The 16,586-nt window shown below is 33.3% G+C and overlaps 1 protein-coding gene and 1 long non-coding RNA gene across 4 annotated transcripts; one reads left to right on the top strand and one right to left on the bottom strand.

The window, feature by feature from the left end:
- The first annotated feature begins 210 nt into the window (after positions 1-210).
- Positions 211-2,536, top strand: LOC102666470 (uncharacterized). Of its 2 annotated transcripts, XR_005890397.1 has the most exons (5): positions 211-535; positions 608-701; positions 779-810; positions 1,003-1,088; positions 1,776-2,536. It is a non-coding gene; the product is annotated as an uncharacterized lncRNA (long non-coding RNA). The 2 variants fall into 2 exon arrangements; XR_005890396.1 differs by having other exon boundaries at positions 1,003-2,536.
- LOC100782426 (transmembrane 9 superfamily member 12) lies at positions 2,431-5,633 on the bottom strand. Of its 2 annotated transcripts, none has more exons than XM_006605598.4 (2): positions 5,444-5,633; positions 2,431-4,915 (listed from the first exon to the last, which is right to left on the bottom strand). In XM_006605598.4, the coding sequence occupies exon 2, from the start codon at positions 4,853-4,855 to the stop codon at positions 2,882-2,884; it is 1,974 nt and encodes a 657-aa protein (XP_006605661.1). In that variant the 5' UTR covers positions 4,856-4,915; positions 5,444-5,633; the 3' UTR covers positions 2,431-2,881. The 2 variants fall into 2 exon arrangements, with proteins under 2 accessions (XP_006605661.1, XP_003555670.1); XM_003555622.5 differs by having other exon boundaries at positions 2,431-4,961.
- Positions 5,634-16,586: the final 10,953 nt, after the last annotated feature.

The following is a 16,586-nucleotide window of genomic DNA, read 5'->3' on the forward strand; positions in this document are numbered from 1 at the left end:
ATGCAAATGACAAGATTTCTGCTCAACTTTTTAGTAACTTTCTTAGTTTATTATCTATTTATCTATTATATTACTATATAAAAATTGTCCGGCCATCACCACATGTCGGCTAGACAGTGCTCCACTTTCTAACATTTCACTTTTTTTTTCTCCCTCCCTCTTCTTATACTTAAAAAAACCGTGCAATGAACAGCCCACTCATAGTTCCATTCTATGGTCATATAGAGGATAAGCTTTCCCCAACTTCTGGGAGTCTTTTTTTCATTCGATACTGGTCTCTTTTTCATTCTATACTGGTCTCGTCTATACTTTTATTTCTTATCCATATAGAGAGGGGATCAGGTAAATCTTTTTAGTCCTTATTGCAATCTCAACAACATCTCTCACCAACACTGTTTCAACAAATATTTTAGTTATAAATAATGATAGCAAATCCTCTAATACGTATTTTCATTAATACCAGCTTAAGAAAGAGGGGAGAAGGAATGAGTATGAGATGCGTAAGCTGTTAGCGCTGAATCAGAGACAAAAGATGGTGAGTTGCTATTCTTGCTATCGTGGTCTCATTCCAATGTTGTTTATCCCACTCATTATATGTTCATTGTAGGTATTGCAAAGGAAGACAGAAGAAGCTTCCTTGGCCACAAAAAGGCTGAAAGAACTTTTGGAATCTAGAAAAGCTTCCTCACGTGAAACTAAGGGTTAGGATATTTACTGTAACTCTTTTTCTTATTTTGTCAGCTTATTGATAACCAGCTGTGTATTGTTTTATACACAGCTGTTGGAGGTGGGAATGGCCCTGGAGTTCAGGTATTGGTGACTTTATGATGAGTATTTAAATTGCATACAAGGATTAAATTAATTAAATGGTCCTAGACATGCTGGACTTATTAAAAATTGTATAGCTTTTCTTGGCATACTGACCAGACTTTGCATCATACTCCATGTATGCTAATAAGTGGATGTTTTGGCCTCTGCTACTTGTGTTTTTCTCTTTGAAAGGCTTTCATGAAGGCAATTTAGAATGAGATTGAAGTAAATGTCCGAGTGTATGAGGTTTGTTCAGAATGTGAGCGTCAAAAGGAAGTGTATGTTCCCTTCCCCATTTTGTTATAAAATCAGTTAGTGGCATGCTTGACTAAACTTATGAGTAAAATTTTGAATTTTGAAGCAATAAGTTGAATGGCTAATATCTCAAAATCACATGCCTTTTATTTTTATTTCTGTAAGAATCTGTTAATTTGTATTTTTTTTAACCTTTTTTAAATAGGAAAGTATGGATTAGCCAATTTGAGTCATGGACATAGGCATGGCAATCATTGTATTCATTTTTGTTGTGTGCCAAATTTGGTTGTTTTACCTTTCTATATCAATCGAACTTAACAGATGAGGAAACTTGGACTGATTATTTACTTTCTTGCTAATTCACGTGTCTAAGAGTATCTACCAGTGAATGTTATCAACACTGGCTTGTGAGGGAGTTTTCAAATCGATTTGTAATTGTGATTATTGTGGGTCTGTAATCACTCAATGACAGGTTTTAAAGAGAGTAAAAGAGCAACCAAATTTTTTTTTTTGCAATGAAATCTATAACATTTGTTTGAGTAATTGAGTCAAATACCCAATGATTTTGGGCTAGATGGTGTGACAGTTGTATAGCCAAGATTAAAAATTCTGTTAGGTATTGCTGCATGTTTTGTTACATACAGTTTTTCTATTTTTATTTTTACAAGAGCTGTTACACTAATTCATTTATTTGTTGCTTTTCATTTCAGGAGGGCTAAAATGGCCAAGAATGTGATGAATTATTTGTTCAATATTGCATCTTCATCCAGGTATTAGCATATCTATATGTATGTTTTGATGAATGATTATATACCTTGTGAAGTTAAACTAGGTGTTAAATCAAAAGTAATCCAAAAATTTCTGTGTCGTAACAACTAATTCAAAAATCAACAAAATAAATGAATAACAATTGAACTTAAAATAAAACATCAATTGTTTTCAAGTTGAATAATAACTATTCAACTTAAAAAGTAATCAATCAACTTAAAAGAAAACAAAACATAATATCCGCTTGCAAGTTCCAATCATGGAAACTCAAAAAATAAATATTCAACAAAACACTAATTGCAACAATAATTTTTAGGAATGTTCTCGATGCAATTTGATTTGATTTTGGCGCACCAAACCACAAACTAAACCACGCGATTTGAAAAATACAAAAACTAAACCAAACCAATGATCATCAATTTTTCTACAGTTTTCGGTTTTTTGGGATCAATTTTCAATTTTACGCTCAGTTCGATTTGATGTTGAACACCCCCACTTATATCCAATATTTTCCATACCCAAAATTATTAACTCAAATATAAACAAGCAGCATCGGCTATAAAATAAAATAAAACAATAATATTACAAAAGCAAAAATTGCAGACAATTAATTATGTTTGAATAAAATATTTTAATAGTACAATACCAAGTCACTTTCCCTATCCTATACTAAGTCACTTTCCCATCCTTGAACCCAAAAGAAGCTAAAAATATTAAATACCCAGAAGCACAGTGAATATCACAACGAGTTCTGAAAGCATGTATCTATCTAACATCATTTTTCTAAAGTATTGAAATGAGATGAGAGTTTGAATTACAACCTTCTAAAGAAACTTGAACAAAATACTTGAAACATGATCTCAAACACTAGTTGAATACTTGAATGAGTACACTACTTTGGGAAACAGGCAGAAGGAGAACAAACTGCAGATCCCATCGCAATATAAAATCAGACAATGAATTAAACATCCGTTGCCCTACTATGCAATGTGATCAAGTTATATCAATCAACCTTTTTCATAGTTAATATGCAATGACAACAAGAACCTCAATCTATCTTTACTGATGAGAACAAGTAGTGCACAAAGTAGAATGACATAAGGAAGCCAATGGTGCCGGTTGACAACATGATTGCAATGGCCATGAGTAGTGAATAACCAAGGTAAAGGGTAGCTGAGACAGGTCCACTCAAACTCTGCAGGTCGAACACCAAGTAATTAATGGAGTACAAGAAGACGTAAAGAGCCACAGAACCTGATGCAAAGAATGCCTTCCACCACCACCGCCAGTCTTCCACACAGAGATGCATATAAGTGAGGACCACAGACACTTCAGCACAAACAATAATTAGCAATAGAAGAACAACCAACAGGAAACCAAACACATAATAGAACCTCCCAAGCCAAATACTGGAAAGGATGAAGAAAAGCTCAATGAAGAGGGTTCCAAATGGAAGAGTTCCAGCACCAAGAACAAGAAGCCACGATGGGTATTTACGTGCAGGAATTTCCCTTGGAATCTGGTTAGTGCGCACAGGATATTCAATAGGCTGAGCTTTTGTCCCCATAAATCCTCCAATGAGGGTAAGAGGTACAGAAATGCAAAACCAGAGAAAGAACAGCTCAAAATACAAGGAAATCGGTATGGCGCCAGTACTGTTACTGCTCCATAGAATAAAATTCAGCACTGTAAGAATAATGAAAGCAATTCCAGGATAAAAACATGCGGCTAACCAGGAAATTGATCTCCACCCTTCTGTTGTTCCCTTAATGGTCCTCCAAACACGAACGCTGACATAGCCTGCAGCAATTCCCAGGATAAGATATAAAATGATCATCCCTGTTAGTAGCATTCCTCGGGATGCAGGTGACATGAATCCAAGTGCTGCAAAAACAATAGTAACACCAGCCATTCCAAGAATTTGAACCCCATCTCCAACCATCACACAGAGAAGCTTCGAGCAATCAGGCTCCCTAAACACATCACCCACAACAAGTTTCCATCCAGAGAGCTCCTCGTTCATCTGATCTTGAGTCTCTTTGTCCAGTTCCTCATACCTCGTCAAGTCCCTTCTCACAGTTCTTAGGAAAATAACAAAAACAATACCAGCCAGGAAAGAAATAACCATAAGTGAATTTAAGATTGAGAACCAATGAACTCGGGAACCCTCCATCTTCAAATAAGCATCCCAACGTGATGGCCATCTTATATCACTTTTCACAAATTCAACCTCATATGTGAACGATATCCTTTCCCGCTCTTTTATCACTTGATACTTGTCAAGCTCAGCCGGGCAGCTTATAGGAGAAAGAGTATCATACCTGTTGTGCTTTGTCATGACTTCGGGATCATATTTAATACTACAAGGTACAACCTGAAAACCAACTATTTCATAACCTGATGCCTTTTTGTTGTCAGATTCAGAAATAACACCCAAACCTTCCTCTCCAGTCCCCACAATTTCAACCCCACTTCCTTCATATTCATGAACCAAGACCGTGAACTTAAGGTGGTTAATGATGTAATCTTCACCGCCATCAGCTGGAGTGTACCCAACAGGGAACCCTGTCCACTGGATTTTAACCCCATTTTGGTTGGTAAACCTCATAACAGGCAAGTTGTCAAGGATCATATTCACTTGATACAGATCCCGTGTCCTTTGTTTGAGTAGCTTCACCTCGTGCTCATTCAACGGGGACGTAGTGCAGAGGTAAAGTGTCTCATTAACATTCATCCGGAATCGGTATGGCGAGTTATCGATCTGATCTCCCATCAGAAGCTCTCCAAGATTCTCAGCACTTTTCTTTATGCCGCCATCCGGCTGGCAGTAAGGGAGGTCATAGTAGCTGTAGGGAAGCTCGGTTTCAATCGAAGTCAGCGAATTAACTTTAGCGTATATGAGATCTTTATTTGAGTAAGTGTGCATATAGCTTCCGGGGAGATAAAAACCATTGACTACTTGAACAAAGACGATGACAAAAAGGAAAACCCAGTGGCAGATGAAGGATTTTCGCAACTCCATTTCCTTTAATGCAATAAAACAAAAGCAGATGCAGAAATTCTCTGTGAATCTTCTAATAACCTAACTCGCAACACCAACACCAACACCGGTGCAGTCAATACAAAATCTAGACAAAAAGAGTAAAACAAAATTCAACATCACATGCCAAAGATAATAAAAAACATATAAAAGAAACAACCAAACCCTGAAGCATACATCATCAAAGGGTTCAAATCAGATCCACAAGTGAACAGAAATAAACACAGATAATTTTTATGAAAAAGCCAGAAGCGGATCATAAGACTAAGTAATGGATTCCACCCACAAGCCGTAATGATAGAACCATGAACGGCAACCACAAAAATCAAACCATCCAATATAGTAATAATAATAAAACATTAAATAAATAAAAAATACCCCACGAAACAATTCAAGAATACAACAGCCACAGGGATCCAAAGTTGCTGAAAGTTAAAGGCCGCGAGAACAATAAACACACACATGTGCCCAATCACTTATTAAAACCCAAACAATCAAGGAGCAGAAGAAAAGCGAAAAAACCGCTAGATCTAAGCAAGAGAGAGAGAGAGAGAGCGCAGAGAAATCTACCCTAGAATTTTGGTGATAAATTGAGTTTCAGAAAGAGAGAAAAAGAGAGATATCGCAACGCAAAGTAACAGATGGTTCTTGTTCTTGTGTTGAAGTCGGTATCGCAAGTGTGAGCAAGAAAGAATCAGAAATGTAGCGTCAACAATAATAGCATTGGGTTGGGCATTATATTCCCATGTTATGGTATGGACTAGCCCACCTACACCTCCCAAGTCCCAAATCATTTTGTGCATATCACCTTATTTATTAATTAGGTTATATAATTTTGTTCTTCTAATTTTTGGAAAGACTTAAATATGTTTAGTCTTTGGAAAAATATCAAAATTTTGTGATTGTTCCTGAATTTTTTTTCTTTGTATTTGTTCTCTAAAATTTAATTTTTTTTATCCTTATTTCCTACCGTTGAATTTTTCACCCTAAAAATACAAAAAATATTAAATATTTATCCAAATAATAGATGTGAAAAAATATTTACATGAATGATACAAAACACCGTGTAAGGTGAGAAATCGGTTCCCCTCATCTCACTTGCATAGTTTTATTTAAAAAAATGCACTTTAGAAATTGGAACCACTTTTTAAAGTGTGTTTTTGTTTTTTTCTTTTCTAAACTAAGTTTTTTATTTGGTTTTTTATTTTCTATTATTTCTTTTAGTTTTTTAAATTTTTTCTCTCTTTTTTTTCTTACATTTTTAAAAAATTTAACTTGTTTTTTTGTTTTAATTTTTTTATTTTACTAATTTATATGTATAAATTTATAAAAATATAATTTATCTATAATAGTATTTAAGAAAAATACATATATTTAAATACATTAAAAAAGAACCATTTTAAATTTTCCTACATTGTATTTTTTTAAATTTTCTTACTTATTAGATATATTTTTTTCAAGAAAAATGAATATATTTTTAAGTGATCAAAATTTTTGTTCTCATTCTCCTTATCATTCATCATCCCCATTAATAAAATGGACCCATCCACATGCACCCAGTACAACCTATATCCTATGTTGTCAAATAAAATTAGCATCCTAACCTAGTAGGTTTAGGATAACATTTGAATCTCTAATAATGATAAAATATATTTTTTTTATTTTGAAATTTTAATTTTATTTTGTTTTCGTTAGAAAACTAAATGAACAAAAGAAGATAAAAAAATATAGCAGCATGTTGAATTGAACTATAATATTTAAATTATAAAATATTTTAAAATTATCAACAACAGAACAAAATATTTAAATTTGAAACAATACAACAAAATTTTTAGAATACAAAGAATATGACATAGATTTAACATTGTTGGCTTAAGCTTACACAATGGGGGTAATTTTTCTTTGAATGACCTGGGATGTGACACACGATATATTGCTTTGGTTGATCCGGTTCTCGAATATCCATTGGTGTGGATGCAAGAGGAGACATGACGACCCTTAGAATTTCTCTTCTTGTTTAGGTTGGGACCGATCATTGGCTTGTGACATAGTGACCAATATGTTTCATTGCACAATTCTCCAAACAATCTTCTGTATAAGTTGGGACATTTTCCGATGTATACATAGGATGTATGTAGTTCATGTACTCATGGTGAGCATGTTTACAAGCATCAACAACATGAGAACAAGGCATGTGCAAGAACTATGTGTCGCGTCGATCGAACTCAAGAACAATGTGAGCATTTGCCTTTCTTTGTGCGTCTTCGATGACCATGTTTAGTACTTGCATATAAACTTAGCTAGATGTAAGCATTGCTGCGACTTCTCTCCCTCTTTTGTTGAACAATGCATTACACCTTAGATATGGTGATTTTACTAGCGCACTTATTGGTAGATTTCTTGATTTCTTAAGTACAAAATTAATGGACAGAATAAGATTGGTGGTCATGTGTTCCCATCGTCAACCAACATCCCATGTGAGAGTCCATTTTTCTCGTGGAATCTTGCTAAGCCAATTAATTACTCGATCAGCATCTGCTTCCTCCCTCAAAATGTTGTAGTAGTGATTGATCGTAGGCTTTGTCCTTGCATATGCTGAGTAGTTATAAACATACAATTTCAATATTGTGAATAATACAAAATGAAGAGAAAGATGTTTGACACTCACCCATATTGATAATTAGTTTTTTGATGACATTGTTCTTGTACCTTCTCATGTAATTCTATGCAATGTGTTGAATGCATAACACATGTATAGAATTTAGTGTCGTCCACCCACTACCACATCTTGAGTAGACACTTTATTGATTTGTGTCTGTTTGAAAACATAGACCATGTTATGGGTTGACATGCCTTTTTAAATTTTGGAGGAAGAAGGTCATGCTCCCGCTGTTTCACTCTCAACAACAACAAAGGCTATTGGAAGAATTTTATTGTTCCCATCTTGTGCAACTGCCACAAGGAGGGTCCCCTTGACTTATTGTACAACCATGTTCTATCAACGTTAACCACTAGCTTGCAATATTGAAACTCATTGATTCACAATCTGAAACTCCAAAAAAGACGATTGAACATCACAAAACCCTCTATTGCTTGACCTCTTTGAGGTGGCATTGGCAGTGTTTCCTTCTCCATGACCATACCAGGAAGAAATATTTGCATAGCTTGCAACAATATCGGTAAATCGTGGTACGATATTTCCTAGTTGTCGTAGATGTTTTCAATTAAGTTATGGATGCTTTTACTGATGAGCAAATACAATAGCTTTGCATGATCTTGTGAGATTGATAGATTTAAACATGTGTGGGGTTCACAAAGGTTTCTTATTTCCCACTACTTACTTGCAAGGATGTATGATGCCTTACACCTCCAAGCACAACTATCGTCATCACAAATAACAATTAGCTTTGTTGGGTTCGATAGTTGTGTCTTGTAGTTAGTTCTTTTGCTCACATGATACTATTGCAAAGCATGTTGTGCTTCTTGTTTTGTTAGAAAAAAACATCCCTTCAAAGAGAGTCCCTACTGGATGTTGGACTTATTCACGATCCAAGCCATGGCTTTATTCAGAATCTTGAAAATTAGATTCTTCAAAATTTTGCATGTGTGGAGGTATGTAGTATGGTAGTATAGTTGTTATTGGTGAAACAACCTAAGCTTCTTCCTCATCTTCCTTCTATGGTTGATTGTGTAGAACTTCGTCTTCGTCCTCACTAAAGGGATCGAGTTCTTCGTTAGGTAAGCCAAGCTCTGCTGTAAACTCAGGCTTGTTTTGTTGGGTTGATTGTGTAGAACTTCGTCTTCGTCCTCAGTATTTACTAATGTTTGTTAGTGTAACAAATTTGGTGGAAACTGTTGTGGAAAGAAGTTGAGTAAAAGAAGATGTGTTTGGTTCAAATAAATTTTGTTGCGGTTGGGTTAAAGCAAAAGTGTCTTGGATTGCAACAGATGTGTGTGAATAATGGGATTGAGGATAATATTGAGGGTTTGGGGCAGAAAATCTATGTAGCTTGATGCTTGTGTACAATTCACAGCATTGAAGTATCTCACTTTGGAGAATAACAAAAATCATACATTTGTTGTCTTTGTCATCAACAAGTTACATTGTTGTAAACTTTAGCACTCTGTGCCCCACTACTTGTGGGTATCAGAAGGAAATATCACATACTTGGTCTAGTAGTTAAAGACGAAGCCTTTCATGAATTTATCTTTTCAAGGCTTCAAGTGTGAGGCCTCACTTTGTTTGAAAGAACAATGAGTGGGGGCATTAAAATGTATCATCTTCATCTGTTTTGATTATTTGACCATTGTAGTACACTAATCATTTGGCAGATGAGGAAGACATCACTACTAGAAAACATGTCTTAAACGTCGCCAATTTAACATTGGTTTCATAAAAACTGATGTAAAAAAAAACACAATGGTTGAAACCGATGTAAAAAAAATAGTGGTTGAAACCGATGTAAAAAAAATAGCGGCATAATTGTAATTAAGTTGAGTTAGTCAACATCAGTTTTTTAAAAACCAGTGTTGTGTATATGTTAACATCAATTTTTATGAAAAATAATGTTGTTTGATCAATTGCCAACATCGGTTTTTATAAAAATCGATGTTATTTTTTTCCCATATTAAAATTAACCCTTATCAGTGTCCTTCCCTTTTCGTGCTCATCACTCTCATCACATCCACTCTGAAACGTCGTGGTGCTTCATCCCAAACCCTTAAGAGGCACTCAGTTTCACAACTCTCACTCTCATCATTAATGGAGTTGCTTTCCATCATCCGCTTGAGCCATTGTCATCGAAGGATCTAGACTCTCACTGTTGGCATCGAACAACGTCGTAGCAAGGTAACCTACCTTCTCTCGCTTTGCTTTCCACAATTGAGCTCTGAAATTTGATTCCTTTTCAGGACAAAGTGGTCCCCGATGAGTATGACGATCGAACCTTCTACCTTTACACCATTGACACCTCCATCGCCTATAGCCTCATAATCGTCACCCTCCTGCTCCTCAACTACACCGTCCTTAACGGTGCCACGCGACGCTTCTCTTACTCTGTCAAATTCCGAGTTGTTGCACATTTAGTGTAGGTCCCTAAAATTTCAGAAAGCTTAACTAAAGCCTATTCACAGTGTTACACGCCAAATCTTGATAAGGTTTATCTCTCTATTTCTCTCTCTTAAAACTTTGTTAATTACAAGTTTTGTTTGAGTGTGTTCCATTCACTAAACAAGCATCCATTCACATCCCTATGTATGTAATCAAATAAAAATAACAGTAATTAGAGAAGAGTAAAATGCTACAAAGATGGCAATATTTGAGATAGCAAGTTAGCAATCTACTATTTCTTTATCAATTCGAGACAACAAATAAGTTGGTGTATTGATAATGTAGTATATGAAATAGTGCAAAGATGAAATTCCACTTTCTAATAGTTCTTCACTTTTAAACATGTCTATCATTAGAATGCTTCCTAATAAAAAAATGACACTAACAAGGTTGATAAAGAAAATATAGAAAGTTTAAAAAACACCTTACTAAGTTGATGTAGTTCTTGTCAGTTTCTTTACATGGATGACTTTATGCTAGTTTCTTATTCCTAGTATGTAGAAAGTCTTGGCATGCATATATATTAAGTGCCTATACATGGAATTGGACCTATTATGAGTACAAGTAAACTATTCACATCTATTAGATTAGACATTTATCTTATATTTTTAATCAATCAAATTCTCATATATCTTCTTTTCAGGTCTACTTACTTGTTGACAAATCTTTTATCTTTTATTTCCATTCTACTTTTTCTACTAACCGGTAACAACATTGGTTCTATAAGAATAGATGTTGTAATGCATCATATACAACATCGATTTGGCAAAACTAATGTTGTATAATGTATTATAACATCAGTTTTGTGAAAACCGATGTTGTATAATGCATTACAACATCGATTTTGACCAAATTGATGTTGATTTTGCATTTTTTTTTATATTTTGTCTATTTTCTATTATATCACATTGATTTTGGGGGAAACCGATGTTGCATAATATAGATTTCAACATTGATTTTATAACCAATGTTAAAAATGACCTACTTTTAAAGACGGTCGTTTCAACATCAGTTTAAAATCAATATTGAATATCCATAAAAACCGATGTTAATGACCTATTTTCTAGTAGTGCATGTTGTGTAATAGAGAAAGAAATGTAGTAGAGAGTTTGTGTTTGCAAAGTTAGAAGAAAGTAATAGAGCAAGAATGTGTCGTGTGGATGTGTTAAACGAAGGTGAATATGACTTCTATATATAAGGGTCAGGGTTAAGGTTTTAGAATTGAGGGTTAGGGTTAGGGTTTGAAGCATTGGATTCCTTGACATAAAACAAAGATTTCTCTAATGCATTGGTGTAAAGCAAGTGTCTCTAACACACTAGCACAAAACATTGGATTCTTGACTAGGGTTAGGGTTTAATGTTTAGTTATTATGTTAGGGTTATGATTTAGGGTTCTATTATTATATTATGGTTTAGAATATAGGGTATAGGGTTTTGAGTGTAGGTATAAGGTCAAGGGTTTATGATCAAGGGTTAGGGTTTGAAGCATTGGATTCCCATACGTGAATAAATGAGGATGAAGTTGTGAACCCGTGAGTGAGAGAAAAAGAAGAAAAAAAATAGAAAGATTAGAGAAGAGAAGTTCTCTTTCCTCTAAAGAACATGGTTTAGTTTTTATATTAGGGTTAGATTTTTTTGTGCAATTAATATACTAGGGTTAGGGTTTATGAGATAGACGTATGGACCGAGGTCGAGAATTAGGACAAAAATAAGAAAAAATTACTAACAGTTGAAGATTTCAATCCATGAGGACAACTTTTGACACTTAGATTGTCATTATTATAAGTTGTTTAGGTTAAAATAATGTTTTATTCCCATAGTTTTCATGTCAATGAAGCCATTAAAACAATTTTTGGGTCTTGATTCGGCCCTCAAATGCATTAACGTAGTGACCAAAAACAAGAAAAAATTACTAAGACTTGAAGATTTCAATCCATGAAGGCAACTTTTTGCACTTAGATTGTTATTTGTATAAGTTATTTTGGTTAAAATAATGTTTCATTCCCATATTTTTCATGTCAATGAAGCCATTAAGAAAATTTTTGGGTCTCGGTTAAGCCCTCAAACGCATTATTGAAGTGTCCAAAAACAAGAAAAAAATTACTGAGACTGAAGATTTCAATCCATGAGGAGAACTTTTGGCATTTAGATTGTTATATGTATCAGTTCTTTTAGTTAAAATAATGTTTCATTCCCATAGTTTTCATGCCAATGAAGCCATTAAGACACATTTCAAGTCTTGATTCGAAGATCAAACGCATTAACAAATTGGCCAAAAACATGAAAAAATTACTAACACTTCAAGATTTCAATCCATAAGGGCAACTTTTGGCATGGTATCAAACAAGAAAAAAAATACTAAAACTTGTTATTTGTTACAGTCTTGGACATGGTATTGCATGTCATTCATTTAACCAAGAGCGAGTGTCAGCTATCATATCCATTTGCAACTAGGTAAATAAAATTCCCACTTAAACAAAGTCCATTTTTGGTAATGTATTTGACACTAACATATTACATTTCTCTAGAAGGAGTGGCAAAGGGCTATAGTTTTTTGGAATCCCACGCAGTGATGTGATAGGCTACAGGTAAAGATTCGACAACATACATAACGATGAGGTTGAACCATTTGTTTTTTGTTTTATTTATTCAAATGCCAATTACACTATTTTTAAAATTACTAACACAAATTATCTTTTCAGTTCCGTTGGATGCCTTACAGAGGTTTTGAGTCATTTCTGTCAGAAAATGCATACAAGGATTCCAAAATATAGAGTGGTTGTGTAGCTTTAATCTATTTACCAATGGTTGTATGGCATCAAATTGACGGGGTCATCTCCAATTTGGACTTTTTGAAGACATACCAAATCCATCGCATAATCTTGACAAAGTCCATCATATAGACATGAGAAGACATAGTGACACAAATTGGGCATAGGAACATCAACGGTAGATTACAATTCGGAAGGAAAGATGCAAATATGTGTTAATCAGCTAACCAATTCAATGAAAGATTGAAAATATGAGTCACTATATAAATTGGTATTGAGCAAATTCAAAAATTTTCCTAACATGGTTTGCAACTCATCCAAACATTACTATCACATCTTGTTCAGCTCTAGACATGGAAACTAAACAACATCCTCGACAACAAAGCCCACCAATTGTTGCTAGCATGCATGATGAAGGATTACAACCACATGCTCAATCATATGAATTCATGCCACAACTTCATCATCATCATCAAGAAGATTATGGGTACAATCCACAATTCTTCAATGCTAGGAGAGAAGACTTTATGAGCAACCCCATGGGTACAGTTGTTCGAATATCGGAGTCTGCTTATACGTACATCCAAAGTATGCCCATACCTTTGTTTACATCCTTTCACCAAAGTGTTGCCTGTAGTTATTCTACTAATGACTTCGTCTAGGAAGAGCAACTTGTTCCTGATGAACAACTTGAACCACAAGAATATGAATGAGTATGTCGACGAATGGCATGAAATAAGCAACCTCCCAGATAAAGGAATTGGTAGACATAGACGACATTGAATGCTTGCCCTTGTTAATTATGTCCTATTATGATGATTGCCAGTTTGTCCTTGTTAACTAAATGAACAATGCATTAATTGACTGAGTACTACCTTTTTCTAATACGAATTGACTGAAAATTCATTTCTTCGAGACTATTTGACCCCACATTACTTTTTCTCATACGATTTGACCTCACATTGTTTGTTTCGAGATGTTGTAATTGGACAATTCTTTCTATGAGACGATTTGACTGAACATTCCTTTTCAAATTATGCAAACCAAAAGTAATTAATTAAGACTCAATCTAAACCATTTATATTGTCGGTGTAATCTCAATCATTGGTATGACTCACGGGAGAACAATAGATCATCTAATACACACACACACATAATAGTAGAGGTTTGATGCATCTCAATACCTTTGTCTGATATTCACCCTATTGTTTAAAACATGGAGAGTGTATCCACTCTTGTGTATTGTGATGTTGGCATTATTCCATCAGATGAAGGGATAATGTTTGAAAGCCCTAGTGATCCTAAAGTCATCACAATAAGTGAGGACATGTCGCTTGCTGCCTTAAGGAAAACAATTTTTTATGCCAACAGAGGTTACAAAATTTTAATAAATTTTTTTTACCGTCAATCAATCTATGTAAGTAATAGTTGTGTTGCATACGACTGTATGGAACTCAAACACAACAGTGATGTAGGAAAAATGTTTTTCATCTATTTAGAATTAAGTACCAAAGGTCTGATTAAGATGAATGCAACTTTTGGGTGTTCTCCAGATGAAATCCTTACCCTGTTGTACAAACCAAGGAAACCAAGAACGACTGGTGAGATAATTGCTTTGATAAATAATGAATCCATGTAATCATTGCGCAAACTACTTGTTATTACTTTTTGAGAATAAACTTGCAATTCATCATTGGAATTATGTTGTTACTTATTTTTAAGATTCGCTACTTTGATCATGTTAGTCTGAGAGGATAATGATGTTTATTTAAGCTTTACTTATCTAAGTCTTCTTTTTTCATCTTCTTTAATCTAGATAAACTTGATTTCATTTAAGGATTAATTATTTTAAAAAAAGTATTATTCTAGATAAATTATATTTAAGTACTCATAGTTTTATATCAATCATCAATGCACACTATTAAAATTGAACGTGTTTTACTTATTTAATTTGTTTAGGTAAAAGAATCAGATCGCTTAAAGATATGCATTTTTTTATAAATATTTAACTAAATTATATTTATATTGAGTATTTAAATATATGCATTTTTCTTAAATGCTATTCTAGATAAAATATGCATTTTTAATAAATATATAACTAAATTATATTTATATTGAGTATTTAAATATGTGCTTTTTTTATTAAATACTATTCTAGATAAATTTATTTTTTTATAAATTAACACACACACACACACACACACACATATAAATTAGAAAATAAAAAAATAAAACAAAAAATTAGTTAATTTTTTTTTAAAAAAATGTAAGAAAAATAGAAAAACAATTTAATAAAACTAAAAGAAATAAGAAATAACAAAAAAAAAAATAAAAAAACCAAATAAAAAAAACTTAGTTCGATTTATGAACTCAGTTTTTTTATATAAAAAAATCATGTTTAGAAGTCAATTCCCCATGAACCGATTTCTAAATGTGTGTAAGAATAACATAATTTAGAAACCGATTCATGGGGAACCGATTTCCAAACAACGTAAAACAAAAAAAATTGCAGGTGCCAAATCAGGTTTCAAGGGGATCAATTTCTCACCATAAACAATATTTTGTATCATTGGAGTAAATATTTTATGGATTGAATTATTTGGATAAATATTTATTTATTTATGTATATTTTAGGTGAAAAATTTTCCTACCGTCAAGTTTCTTCAAATGGTTCACTAGTGCAAAATTGGGATTTAACATTGGTTATTGTTTACTTGATGTTACAGGAAATATTTAACATTGGTCTTTGTTTACTTGATGCTAAATATTATTTCTAACATTAGTTCCTTTTTCATTGTTGTTCAAATAAGTATTTAACATCAGGTAAATAAAGACTGCTATTATCCTCTTGTTTTTATTATACTTTTTGATGTTCATTCATAATTTCGCTTACCCACGTGAGCTATTTCTTTCTTTCCTTTGTTTACCTTTGTCACCCATCATTGCCACATACTCATTACTAAAAATCTCTCCTTTTACGATGGCTATTTGACACATTCAACAATAGTTTTGAACCGTCTTCGTATGTTGCTTTCTGAGATTGTTTTCAGTCAAAAAACCGTCTTGGAAACATGGCACTCTAAGACGGTTTTGAGACGATTTTTTAAAGAACTATTATAGAATGTCTTTATTTAAAAAAAATTAAAAATTGAGAATTCTAAGATGATTTTCTTGAAAACCTTCTTAAAATGTAAATATTCTAAAATGATTTTTCAAAGAAACGTCTTAGATTGTCTTTTTTTTTAAAAAAAAAATAAAAATTCTGCTGCCATATAAACAAACAGTTCTTTGAAAATACACCTACCTTAAGAAAATGAAACTAATGCAAAATCAGGACTACAGAAGACAAGTTCTCAAAAAGATGTACAATTGAATTAACGCTCAAGCATTGAATGAAAATAACACCATAATTCACCTAAACCTACTAAAACAATTCAATATACAAAATTAAAAGGGAGGAAAAAACAAGCAGGATGTATAGTATTAGTTTTTGTGCGACCAAAATGGATGCAACTGCCTGGATGGAAAATCTTGAAAATTACCTTGTTCCTGATGTTCTTCCAAAACTCGTGTCTCAGATTTTTGTGTAGAATAATCAATTGGTGACATGCAATATTTTGCATCTAAATACTATATCATTTTAATTAATCTTATACAAAATTTCATTATGCAATCTATATAAGAATTTTTCTTATTAATTTACACAAGAGATTCCATGTATAGAAAAGATAGTTCTTTCATGGAAAAAATACAACTTACCAGTTGAGTAGAGCTTATGTTACGTCCACCATTACACTGAGAAGGTAAAATCTCATTAAAGTTACTTGAAGGC

This window comes from Glycine max, chromosome 20 (genome assembly GCF_000004515.6).
Source record: "Glycine max cultivar Williams 82 chromosome 20, Glycine_max_v4.0, whole genome shotgun sequence".
NCBI classification, from domain to species: Eukaryota; Viridiplantae; Streptophyta; class Magnoliopsida; order Fabales; family Fabaceae; genus Glycine; species Glycine max.